Source organism: Lynx canadensis, chromosome A2 (genome assembly GCF_007474595.2).
Source record: "Lynx canadensis isolate LIC74 chromosome A2, mLynCan4.pri.v2, whole genome shotgun sequence".
NCBI classification, from domain to species: domain Eukaryota; kingdom Metazoa; phylum Chordata; class Mammalia; order Carnivora; family Felidae; genus Lynx; species Lynx canadensis.
Window position 1 is genome coordinate 156,517,424 of NC_044304.2, and position 13,617 is coordinate 156,531,040.

The 13,617-nt window shown below is 43.2% G+C and overlaps 1 protein-coding gene across 1 annotated transcript in view; it reads right to left on the bottom strand.

Annotated features, from left to right (window-relative positions):
• Nucleotides 1–4,317: 4,317 nt before the first annotated feature.
• Nucleotides 4,318–13,617, bottom strand: part of TRPV5 (transient receptor potential cation channel subfamily V member 5) — a 28,537-nt gene continuing 19,237 nt past the window's right edge. Inside the window, exons 9-15 of the mRNA XM_032592469.1 lie at nucleotides 12,862–12,948; nucleotides 12,687–12,763; nucleotides 12,276–12,441; nucleotides 12,050–12,116; nucleotides 9,699–9,967; nucleotides 6,123–6,229; nucleotides 4,318–5,463 (exon numbers count right to left, since the gene is read on the bottom strand). Coding sequence (XP_032448360.1) covers nucleotides 5,157–5,463; nucleotides 6,123–6,229; nucleotides 9,699–9,967; nucleotides 12,050–12,116; nucleotides 12,276–12,441; nucleotides 12,687–12,763; nucleotides 12,862–12,948 — 1,080 coding nt within the window. The 3' untranslated portion in view covers nucleotides 4,318–5,156. The remainder of the gene's footprint in view (nucleotides 5,464–6,122; nucleotides 6,230–9,698; nucleotides 9,968–12,049; nucleotides 12,117–12,275; nucleotides 12,442–12,686; nucleotides 12,764–12,861; nucleotides 12,949–13,617) is intronic.

Below are 13,617 nucleotides of genomic sequence, written 5' to 3' on the forward strand. Positions count from 1 at the left end.
CCCAGCCTCTCCTGTCGGTGTGACAGCACTCAGTGTACTGGTCAAAGTATTCCTTTCCTTGCACGTTTCTCATTTTTCCTTCATTAGCCTCTGACGATGACCGTTGACACCCCGTCCACTGAGAGGTCTCGGATGTGCCAGGGCCCATAGTGTGCCCTTCGTCCAGCTCCGTCTCTCTGCGCGTCTCTGCCCAGACACCTACAGAGCCAGCGCTAACTACCCTCATCTCTCCGTTCTGCTGCCCCCTCTCCTGGGTCTCTGTCCCAGACCTTATCTTGCATTTCCCCAGCGCGGCGCGAGGGAGGGACACCGACCTCTGCCCTTCCTTCCCAAGGCTGCAGGCAGGCCAACCCTCAGGGGCTACACCACCATTCTTTACCAGAACCCAGAAACTTGTCAGAAAAACACTTTGCCAACGGCTGGGCGGGGACATAGTTTTGAAGTCCAGTGATCCCTGGGAGCACAAAACCTCCCGTGCCTCCCTGCCTCTGGTCTGTGAGGCGCACACAGGAGCAAGAGTTTTCTGCTTTCTGTCTTTTAAAGTAGCCAGCGGGGAGGAGACGGGAAGGAGAACGGTCATGGTTCGGGGGTACCCGAAGAACTCCTGAGGCAGGAACATCAGCGTTCCTTTCGCCCCGTTCCCCGTCCTTGTCTCTGGAGCCCCGTAAATAAAGCTGGCATCTGCCTGGCGGCACAAAACATCCGCCAACTATTTTAACCCTTCAGCACACAGTTCTCGTGCTGCATCTGCTGGTATGGCGATGTCTGTGTGTGTTTCTTTTCCTTGCTCATCTGGGCTCCGGAGGGCAGGTGTGGGATCTTGTCTGTTACCTCGAATGCTCCTTTACAGGGTACCACACACGAGAGGTTCAGGAAGATCTGTTCCAGAGCTTTGCTGCTGGGGTTCTTCCCTCCTTTCTCTCTTCCTTATGATATTCCGCATCTCTTCTTCCTCCTCCTCCTCCTCCTCCTCCAGCCTTCTCCTCCTTCCCTCTCTCTTCTCTGTCTCTCACGCTGTCTCTCTCCCTCTCTCCTTCTCTCCCTCTCTCTCTCTCTCACGCACACACACATACACGCAAAGTATATTTAACCTGAAAAAATTTCCCAATGATCACTTACATTTGCATTGTTTTCTTTTTCCTTTCCAAAGCATTTCTACCCATATTATGTGCTTATCTTTAATTATTACAACCCCACTGAAAGGCAAGTATTTTTGTGCCACCTTTGACAGGTGAAAAAAGACTCCAGTGTGGCCAGTGAGAGAGCTTAGAATAAAAACAGGTCAATCATTCATAGATCTAGTTAATGAATATTTATTGCATACTACATTGTACTAGGAATTACACCAGACACTGGGAACACAATGATGAATAAAATAGACACCATCTTTGTCTTCGTGGCACTTACAGTCTACTAAAGAAGACAGACATTGAACAAATAAGTACAATAATGTGCAGGGTGTGTAATTAAAAAGAAAACATAGGTAGTCTGGAAACATGGAGTAGATGGACTTTAACCTTGCCCACGGTCAGCATCCCCACAATTACACACACAACCAATGTATGACCGTTAGGCTGAGACCAACAAGTGAATAGAAGTTACAAAGATGGAAGGGAGAGTGCAAGGAGGTAGAAAGCTCTAGAGACTGTGAAGGCCAAGAAGAAGAAGAACTCAGCCTTATCCAGGAACTGATAGAAATCCAGCTTGGTGAAATAGAGCCTGAGAGAAGAGAGGTGTAAGGAGGCTGGAGGGTTGCCCAGGGTTGGCTTATGGAAGGCTTCCAGAAGGACCATACTTAGGGGTAGGACTTGCATCTTACAAAGATCATTCTGGCCATAGTGTGGGTGATGGATTGAAGAAGACCGAGACTACATACAAACAGAGCAGTTAGGAACCTCTTTCTGTGCAGTAGGGTCCCGAGAGGCAGGGACAACTGGAAGGTTTTATATTGGTATGGAATAATCTTCAAATTGTATGAAGTGAAAAAAGCAAAAACTTTTTTCTAATAAACTGTGCCATTATATGTCTTTTTAAGAGGAATATGTACATGCATACGCTTGGATATACAGAGTATTCTTGGAAAGATAAATACACTTTTATTAGTGAATGTCCCTGGAAAGAACAACAAAGGGGCCAGCACAGAAGTAGGAAAGCTTTTTGTCTCTGTATTTCTTGCGTGCTCTTTGAATTTTGTGCTATGTGTTACATTATCTAACCAAAATTAATTCTTTTCGAAGCAGATGTTTTAGGGAACAGAATCCACAAGATTTGAGATTTACTGGATTTAAGAGTCAACAGAAACGTGTTGAAGACGATGCCCAGGTTCTGACTTAGGCAACTTTGCCTAGTATTTGGTCAGGAACTCTGGCGGAGGAGCAGGTTTGGTGAGGAAAAAAAGCTGTTCAGTTTCCAGTTTGGGACATGTTGAGTTTGAGGTGTCTGTAAAATATCCAGGCTCAGCTGTCTGATAGATAGGCATCCAAGCTGTTCATGCCTGGAGCTCAGGAGACAGATGTGAACCGAAGATAGGGAATGGGGAGTCATGAACATGTGCACGTTAATACAATCTACAGAAGCAGGTGAGACTGCCCAGGTGGTGAGGAAAACAGAGAGGCTTGTGGACCGAAAATATTTAAGAGATTTATAGAAGAGAAGCAGCCAGTGTGACAAGAGTGCATGGCACTGACATGCTGAGAGACAGCGAGGGGTCGACTGTAGTCTGAAGGCTACCGACAGTTCAAGCAAGACTGAGACTGTTCAGTGGGCTTAGCCAAAGGTAGATAACCTCCCTCGTAGATGTCAGTAGCATGGAGGGGCAAGGTCAAATCACAATGGGTTGAGGACTCAGCATGAGATCAGTAGACAATAAAGTCTTCTCTAAGAAGTTTGGCCCTGAATAGGGAGTAGAAAAGATAGGGCAGTAGCTGAAAGGAGGAAGGGTTGAGGGAGGATGTTTTCCATTTCTTTGGAGATGGGAAAGAATAGAGCATCTTTATTTGCTGATCCCCGAAACTAGTGGAGAGGGAGGAGAAGAGATATACAAATGAGAAGTATAGAGAGAACAGTGATGTCTCTCTGAAGAGACAGAAAGGAAACGGAATCTGGGACTCAGAAGGGAGTTTAGCTTTACACAAGAGAGGAAGTGCTTCCATTGTAAGGAAAATAAGAGGAGTCATGATGACTAAGCACTTTTAGAAATCATGCCACTGGTGGTCAAGTGTGTAGGACCCTGTGCCTCTACCTTCGTGTGATTCCTCCCCGTTCCACACTCATCTATGCTTTGTATGAGTATCTGGATGAACCTGCCTGTGGTTTCACAAATCCGACTTACCTCTTTGCTATTCCAGACCACAGTCCTCTTAAAAGTTATTATGGCTTTTGGGTGAGGGTGATATTAGGGTTGAGGTGAGACGTAAAAGACTGGAGACAAGAGGGAGGTTGTCAAGAGCCTGGTACTGGGTGCCCTGGACACCTAGCTCCCACTTTCCTCCCTGGAGAGGGATGGCCCATCCTGCTTTGTTGCTGTCCATCCCAAAACTCAGCACAGGGGAAGAGGGAGGTGGGAGCAAAAGATGGCTGCTGCAGGAGACACAGCCACAAATCTGCTACCCCCAGGCACAAGGGTGATTAGCTGCTAATGAGCCACCTGAGGGACAGACCGGGAAGAGTCCCATAAAGAAATGATTGAGCTGTTCAAGCACAAAAGGCATAATTTACCACTTATTTAAACATACATGTAGACACAAATGAGATACAAACCTTTTAGACTCTGAGTCTCAAAAAGCAAGGATAAGACAATTCAAAAACAACAAAAAACAAACAGAATCCAAAATACAGATGAAGGATTTGATAGATATTTCTCCAAATACAAATGGCCAATAAGCATATGAAAAGATGTTCATTGTCATTAGTCATTGGGGAAATACAAATCAAAACCACAATGAGATATCACTTCATATCCATTAGGATGGCTATTATTAAAAAGAAGGAGAAGGAGAAAACAAGAAAGAAAGAAAGAAAGAAAGAAAGAAAGAAAGAAAGAAAGAAAGACAACAAAGTGTGGCAGTTCCTCAAAAAATTAAATAATAATTGCCATAAGTCCAAGCCATTCCACAGCTAAGGATACACCTGAAGAAATCAAAAGCAAGAACTTGAAGAGAATCATATGCCAATGTTCATAGCAGTATTACTCATAATAGCCAAAAGGTGGAAACAATCCTAATACCCATCAGTGGATGAATGGATAAATAAAATGTGATATATCCATACAATGAAATATTATTTGACCCTTAAAAGGAATAAAATTCTGATGCCTGCTACAACACAGATGAATCTTGAAACTATTATGCTAAGTGAAATAAGCCAGACACAATAGGATTAATATTGAATGATTCCACCTGTATGAGGTACCTAGAGTAGTCAAATTCATAGACGTGGAGTGGAATATTGGTTATGAGGGACTGTGTGGAGGGGACAGTGGGGAGTTAATGTTTAATGAGTACCAGAGTTTTGGTTTGAGATGATGAGAGCATCCTGTGGATGAATAGTAGTTATCATTATGCAACAGTGTAAATGTACCTAATGCCACTGAATTGTATACCTACATATGGTTAAGACAGTAAATTTATGTGATGTGTATCTTCCCACAATAAAATTTCTGAAAAATAAAGCAAGGATAAAGAACCTTTCTTATTGCAGTTTTCTAGTTGGGGGTTGGTTGCGGGGTGAGAGAGAGTCCTACAGGGGAAAAGGGAAGGGCCATAACCTCAGTGCCATGCCTGGATCTTCCCACATTAAGCCTTGTGGAACCAAGCAGGCTTCACAGCTCACTACTTTCTAGTGCCTGCATGAGGCAGAAAGAAAGATGATCCAGATGTTAGTCTAGCATCCCTAGTTCATGTCTTTGATGGCTAAATCCAACTTTGCTCTAAGAGACACCTTCTTTTCTCAAGATGTGGGACTTTCAGGAAACCGGAAGATATGTGGGACAACAGACGTCCATTGCCCATCTCCAGAAATGCTGATGTGAAGGATGAGACATGACCTTTAAGAATTATTCTGCCTATCCCCTCTCATGATTAACAGGCAAAACAATCAGATACTTCCCTCCATTTAGGCCCACCTGTTTTTCAGGCCAATAGAAACAGGGGTCCTCATCATAAATGATAGATATTTTCCTCTCCATCTCCCTCGCCAAGGTCCAGCCCAAGATTCACGTGTCCTAATGTGTTGCGACGCAGGATCTCCCAGCCCCGGTGGCTGCTGCTGCTGTTAGATGTGGTCCGGGATAGGGAAGGCGTTGGAGGGGCCAGAGAGGCTCTGGCTGGCGTCCCACTTTCGATCACAGAAACAGAGGGCTGTTTCTCAGAAAGCTGCTCTTGTCCATCCTCCTTGTCTGAGCCCTTGAAAGCCTCCACGTAGCGAAGCACTCGCAAAGGATTTTGATCATGGTGGTTCTCAACTCTGAGGAGGGCAAAGGGGAAGGAACTCAGGTGAGGTGAAGGAACAAGGGCCATGAGGAGAAGGAGAGGGGGGAAGAGCACTTGTAGGAAACAGGACCAAGAGGACAGGGCAAGGAAGGGACCAGAGTCCTAGGAGGAAATGAAGGGAAGAGCAGTGGAATGGAGGGTAAAGTGGGATAGAGACCAAAGAGGTAGGCAATCAGGATTTGGAGGGTAGTGGTGTGTGTGGTTGTGAATATGAAAGAGAAAACCAAGAGAGAAGAAAAGCCAAGTCAGGAGCCGAAGGTAGAGTATGGAGAAGGTTAGGTTCAAGGCAAGAATTTACTAGAAATGGGGGTCAGATAGGAACAAGACTAGAACAAGTTGGGTAGCCCATGCCCACATCTGAGCATGGACACGTATATAACCTCACACACATTACTACCCTGATGTACTCACAGCCTGGCATCAGTTATCAGCCATCTTGTCGCTCTCCCTGTTGGCTCCACCCCCCTCCCCTAAACAGGCTAATGCAGTCTCACTTTATACAGTGATGATGTCTCCTTTGGGTCCAGTTGGAGATCTCAGGAATGGAAATATGTGTGATAAATGTGAAACTGGGCACCCTACTCCCATGGCTTCATGCTTGTTAGCAGTTTATACATATGCACAGTCACTCACCGCAGGAACCAGCGGTCCCCCAGCCCATACTGGAACCCGCAGATCCCAGAGCGAGGCCACAGGAAGCGAGGCAGCTTCCGCTCCAGCATCACTGTGGTGGCCACCACCTGGGAGGAGTGAGAGGTAGAGGAAACTCAGGAAGAGTGATGAGGTCTCAGGGAACACTAGAAGCCACCAACATAGGGAACAAAGAGGAATCTGTCAGATGGGGACACCAGAAATTGGGGAGATGACAGCCATTGGGCCATGCCCTAGCTTGTGCCAGGCATCATGCTACCTGCTTTACTCATCATAAAAGGAGAGAGAATATTTTATGAGTGTTTTGAATAAAACTGTGACCCCTACATTACTATTGACATTCATAGAAAATGAGTCAGTCCAAACTAATCTCATTTGCTTTTTCATAGGAAAGCCAGACTAGTTATCTTGATTTAAATAAAATGATTAAATAGAATCTCTATGATTGTGGTATGAAATGATGCTGCTAGTGTTCAGGGAATTTGCAGCACATTAAATACCCATATCCTCCAAAGAAAAAGAGTGGGTTAATGACTGCAAACTTGGCAAGGAAAATTCTAGTGGCATGTCACATGTTCTGTCCTTTGCCCAGCCCTCATTAATTACTTAAATGAAACATAGAAGACAAGCTTATCAAATATGACTGTGACACAAAACTGGGAGGGATATGTAATAATGTGAGGTGACAAAGCAGTATAAAAATGATCTCACCAGACTGGAATGCTAGTCAAATACCAATAATGTGAAATTTAAGAGAACCAAATGTAAGGTACTACATTTATATTTAAGAACAAAGTATCTGGGTAAGTACAGGAAGTGGTAAAGGGGCTTTACTAATTAAGTTGAATAACAAAGATGCATGGGTTCTAGTAGATCATGACCTTCATAAGGGCCAGATGTATATTTCTTTAAAGACCTGGCTCAATTTTTTTTAAGTTAGTTTCTTTCTTTTTCTTTTTCTTTCTTTCTTTCTTTCTTTCTTTCTTTCTTTCTTTCTTCCTTTCTTTCAAGAGTGGGGGAGGGGCAGGGAGGGGGTGGAGAGAATCCCAAACAGGTTCTTTACTCTCAGTGCAGAACCCAATGTGGGGCTTGAACCCACAAACCATGAGATCATGACCTGAGCTGAAGTCAAGAGTTGGACACTTATATGACTGAGCCACCCAGGTGCCCCAAGACCTGGCTCAATTTGAGGTGCTATTTCTACTACAGTGTCCAAAGCAAGGGAAGGCATGACCCCTCTTTATATTGTATTCCTCCAATCCTATCAGGAACACTCTACTTTTGAAAGGACCATGATCTCTTAGGCATGAACAAGTGCAGAAAGCTTGGTTAGTTGAAGAAACTAGCAATTCTTAAAGTAGTCCAATTCCCCATGTTTTATTTTTCTACTTGATTTCTTAGTTGGACCAAGTTCCCTCCAACATCAGGACTTTTTTTTTTTTGAAAGTTTATCTTTTTTGAGAGAGAGAGAAAGAGAGCACATGAGCAGGGGAGAGACAGAGAGAGAGGAGAGAGAATCCCAAGCAGGCTTTGCACTGTCAGTGCAGAGCCCAATGCGGGGCTTGAACCCACAAACTGTGAGATTATGACCTGAGCCGAAATCAAGAGTCCAGCACTTAACCAACTGAGCCACCCAGGTGCCCCTAACCTCGGGACTTTTAATCATGTGTTCCCTTTCCCTATATAGAAGCTCTCCTTTATCTTGAAAAGGACATTTATGTGTCCTGTTGTGCCATTAGTAGGCCCCCACCTTGTTCTGGTAATAGACCCCTTTTGCTTGGACCATTGTCACTTCACCACTCTGTCCATCAGTTAGGGTAGACTGGACTGCACCCCAGCTGATTAGCTGATTCTCCCCTAAATTCCACTACCACCATCACCACTCCTTGGTCTTAACCTCAAATTCAAGGATGCACCTATAGCTCAAACCTGTTGCAGTGAGATGGAACCTAGACTGGCTTCTTGGGGGGAAAGATGCTCTTTGAGAGGTTACACCTCGCACAGTATCAGAAGGCACAGCGAATACAACAGATGGGGCCCTTGGAATTGTGCAATACAGTACACCTGCTCATTCCTTTGGGAATTTGGAGCTTCTAGAAGACATTTCACCAACGTGATGGGAGAGACTGACTTAGGAGAGCAGACTGGATAGGAGAGCAGAACAGAGAAACTGATGTAGTTACTGAAATGGAAATACACACTTTGGCCAGATATGCTTAAAGATAGTTTAGTTCTTTAAACTTTCCAGTTACGAGGACCAACACATCTTGCTTCCAATGCCATTTATTTCTTTTTCTTTTTCTTTTCTTTTCTTTTTCTTTTCTTTCTTTCTTTTTTTTTTTTTTAAGTATGTTTGCATTTGGTTCTCTGTCCCTATAGCCAAGAGTCCTGTCTGATATAAATCCTAACCTCTATCTTTTTCTGTCATTCTCCTTAACTGGATAATTCTTACCCATGTTTAGGAGTTCATCTTAAATGTCACTCCATCAGGAAAGCATTCCCTAACTTTGCAATCAGACTTCTCTGTTGTGTCCTGTTCTTAGCATCTTCTACTTCTGTGTGATAGTTTTACTACTATAGTTTTACAGACTTCCATGAAGTCCTTTATTTAATGGCAGTCTTCCCAACCAGACTGTGGGCTCCATGATACGCAGATGGCATCTGTTGCGTTCATGCTGGTGTCCCCAGCTCACAGGCATTTCCCAACACATAACAGGCTCTACATAATTATTATTAAGTGAATGGAAAGTCTGAGTGGATAAATTATAGCTGTATTCAAATTTTTGGATGGTGTTCATACAGAAGAGTGTGTTCTGTGTATATTAAAAGACAAGACTGGGGCCAAAGGATGGAATTGTAGAAAGATAGATTTCAGCTCCATGCAACATGGACATTTCTAATAACAAAAAGTTTTGAAATATGAAAAAGCTCTCTTCTTCCCGACCACTACCCAAATCCATATGATAATAAGAAGGTCCTAATCAGCATTAAAGAAGATATTAAATGACCCTTTGACCAATTAATAACTAATCACTGAGTAAGAACTCAACTACAGGACCACTAAAGATACTTCCAACTCTAAAATTATATTATCTTCACTGATATATAGAAAAAATCATAGAGAAACAGGGAGAAGCAAATAGAAGATAAGATTAAAAATTAAAATTTAAAACTAGAATATATAGCTGATGTCTGGCTTGCTTAGTCAGTAAAGCACCCATACTGGGTATAGAGATTACTTGAAATTAAGAATCTTAAAAAAAATAAGTAAAATTACAAAAATAAAAAAAACCCCACTAGAATATATAAGACAGTCTCTAGTTCTCACTGGGCTTGAGGTTGACGGTTGTATCTACTTTTCCCCTGTGATCCACCTCAGCTCTTGGGTGTTAAACTACCCCTCCTTTTATCTCCTCCTCTGTCCAAATGTACCTTTGTTGAGGTGACAACACTGGATTGTTCTGTGACTCTCTTAAGAGTCGTATAGCATAACATTTTCCACTTTGATTTTTCTCTCCATTCTCTTTCCCTTAGTAAGACTAACACTAGTAAACTCACCTGGGCCCTCCAGAGCTCATCCCGCTCATGGGCCACCCGCCAGTGTGTATCACCCATCATGGCGATGAACAGGTTGAGCATGAGCAGCGTGGCAATGATGGTGAAGGCAAAGTAGACAATGCCAAACATGAAGGGCAAGTTCACTTCGTAGTTGGCAGGCCCATCAATGACGGTGAGGAAAAGCTCAAAGGTGCTGAACAGTGCCATGGGATAGTCATAGAATTGCCCCAGGTTGGATGGGTCCTCTGTCTGGAAAATGACATAGAACGCTGCTCCGCCCAGGAAGGGGGCATGGAGATGGGAAAATAGGGAATTATCACAATAAGCATGGGCCCGGTTATATCTCCATACATTTACACACTTGCAGACACACATACACGCCCATAAATGTACATATATGACTGTGTACATGTAAGTCACACTTTATGTGTGGACCTGGCTAGCCTTAAGATGTCTTATGACCAAGTTCATTACTCTGGACAATGGTAACACCCAGCCATTTAGCAAAATGTGTACATAAAATGTGCGTATGTGTATTATATATATGATAGATATACACAAAATAAGTCACCTAACTGCTTTTCACATCTTAAAAAATCGAATATTTAAAAGATAATTTGTACATAAGAGACTCAAATATAGAGAACAAACAGAGGGTTGCTGGAGGGGTTGTGGGGGGGGGGGATAGGCTAAATGAGTAATGGGCATTAAGAAATCTACTCCTGAAATCATTGTTGCACTATATGCTAACTAACTTGGATGTAAATTTAAAAATTAATTAATTAATTAATTTAAAATAAATAAAAGGTAATTTGTTACAAGAATGCATGGAATCTCCAACAATTTTAAAGAACTGACCATATGAAATGGCCAAAAGAAAAGCACCTTTAAAAAAAAATCTCAGTGGCCCCTAGATGACCATCCATCATTCTGAGGTTCCTGGGTGAGCTTGGATCGTCATGGAAAAGGTCTGTTCAGTGTGTAGCCTACTGGATGATACTAGGCATCCTGGAACATTAGTACAGCATTAGAACCTTTAAAAGACTTCTCTCTGTGTGGGGAACTGAAATATAAACTAAATGATCTCAAGAATGGAAATAGTATCTATGACAAAACATCACTTTTTTATTTACTGATGGAAAAGGTAAGCACAACAACAAAGAAGAGACAATTTAGGAGATCCTGGGTATAGGACATCTACAGAAAACTACTCTGTCATTATGACTTCAATTGGCAGGTCATGATACTATGTACTGTATAACATACATATACTATATATAACATATGCTTACTGAGTAACTATATGCACACATGTTGTGAGCAGTAATTCATGATGTGTGCAGATGGGGTAGAGGGTGGGGAGAAAGAATATGTAAGGAATACTCCAAACAGGCAAGACTACCACAGTTTTACCCTTTCATAGCTCAGATCTTGGGGTATTTTTTTTTTTTTGGTCTGTTTGGTGGGAGTTCCTGTTAAGTGGGAATTCCTAGGACAAGAATAGTGCCTTTTGTTCTAAAAGGCCATTGTCTTTTAGAGTTGAGAGGTCTTCAAATAGCGCCTAGGGCATCCCCTTGTCTTACGGATGTTTGGTTGCAGACACAGGAGACTAGATTTGAGTTGCCATATCTCACTGTTCTTCCTTCCTCTTAGTGCCTTTCCATAAGAACTTTCTCCTACTTTCTCACTGCCTTCACCCTCTATCCTGGCTGTTATTTTCTCACTGTGTTCCTCTCTCTACCCTGACATTCCACGTGTGCCTTGGGCTGCGACTAAGTCCCTGCTCCCTCTTTCCCCAATCTCTCTTTACAGCTCTTTTTCTTCTGTTTTCCTCTCTCATCCTCAAACTCTCCAAAATCATTTTCTGTACTTCCTCTTTGATTTCTTTCTTTTTCTCCCAACTTTAAATGCACATAGAAAAAAAAAAAAAAGGATGCTATGTGTTATTGAATTCTCTGTGTTTCTTCTTTTGAAGTGTAGAGACAGAAGAGTTAAATATTGCAGTGACTCTGTTTGCCCATATAGTTTTCTGGGATCCACAACTGGCCAGTCTTTCCTGTTTAATGGCGCTGTCTCTCCAAAGCCCTTTATCTATCTCTTCTTTAAAAATCTTCCTGGGCTGTTAGTCAACATGAATGTTACTAGCCCATAAATTCAGAGCATATCATCTACCTTCTAGGTCATCTTAAGTGACCCTGATCCTATGGATATGAGTGTGCTTTTTGACTCAATATCCACTAGGGGGGAAATAAGCAAAAGAGAGTATAAATGAGAATGGAGAGCAAGAGTGAGTGAACTTTCTGGAGAACTGGATCCCATGACCTAGTAGTGTGGGGGGACAGTGCTCTTACCTGAGGCAAATCCCAGAATAACCACAGCCATCAGCCAGCAGAAGCGCATTAAGTCTCCAAAAATCATCTACAGGAAAGGGAAGGGGAGGGAGGTTGGAATGACCCTTCTCTACCTGCTTCTCTGCAGCTATCCTGCTAAACTGGAGGCCACCTAGCTCCATCTCCTCCCTTTGTCTGGAAAGGACTTATTGCTGAAGCCAGAGGAATCTTTGGGGAAGGCACTGACCTTCTGTATCATGATGGTGAAGGGACCAAGCATCTGGAATCCTCGAGCGAAGTACATAACACTGCACCAACCCAGCACCAGGGCAATGGACATGGGCACCATCTCCCCGTTCATGTTGGAGAGCCGCATCACCATGGTCACCAGCACCATGCAGGCATAGGTGATGCTTGGGGGAGGGGGCAGGGAACAAGGAGTGAGAGAGGAAATATTCCAGGTCTCCTCTAGCGTGGTGATGAGTTGGGTGGTACCCACTCAGGCTTAGTCCTTACACCCAAAACACACATATAAGCCCACTGGGCAAAAAATCCCTAGAAGTGAGAGTCAGCTGAAGTCTAGGTCCCAAAGAGTGAATGGGGACCTGGAACAATTCTGGCAAGGGAAGACATGGGACTGAAAGGAAGAGACACTCACATGATGACATGGAACGGTCCCCCGAGGATAGTCTGTCCAAAATAGCGAGAAGCACCAACCCTGAAGATGTCCGGGATCTGGGAAAAGGCCAGTAAAACAAAAAGACAATGTGGACTGCAGTTCAGTCTGGGGCCCCAGGTGGATGGCCTCAGCTTGGACCCTGGTTGTACTTCACCTCCAGGAGCAGGATGATCACAGCCCCCGTGATGGTCACCAGTTCCCCCACCAGACGGATCTTATCCTGCTGAGTCACATAGGCCTCCTGTGGGAGTAAATTCGGAGTAAGAAGTATTTTTTGATGGATTGAGAATCAAGTCTTTTGGGGCAGGTAGTCTAAAGCAACTAAAGTCCATCCCAGATGAAGCAAAGTTCCTCTTACCACCACCATTACCCTCCTCCCCTGCCATTGTATTGGTCAATTGTGCTTAATTCTATGACCAGGCCATTAACCTATGTATTCAAGGCTTAATATACATTCTAAATAACTTGAGCAAATGACTATAATATATATTATGAGTGGTAATTTATGATGTGTGTACCAAGGGGCTGAAATCACATTTCACAGCATCAAGCTAAGAAGACTAAACCAACAGGAAGAGGCATTATTGGCTTGGGATGGCTTTGGCTATGCTGAAAGTCCAACTTTTCCAATCTCATGTGGTCTTTGGAAGGTAGACTACTCTATAAACACCTCACAGAATTCAGATTCCAGAATAGGCCCAGAATCTGCCAGTTTTAGCAGAACCTTGAATAAGGCACTAAACCTCTCTGAGTTTGAGGTTTCTCATCTGTAAAAATGGAGACTCTAATGCTTATTCCTAGTGTTATTGTGGATATTAAATTAGAGGATGTATCTGGATGTACTTTATGAGCCATAAATCACTATAGATATATTTATGATTATATTATGATGTGGTAATATAGAAAAGGT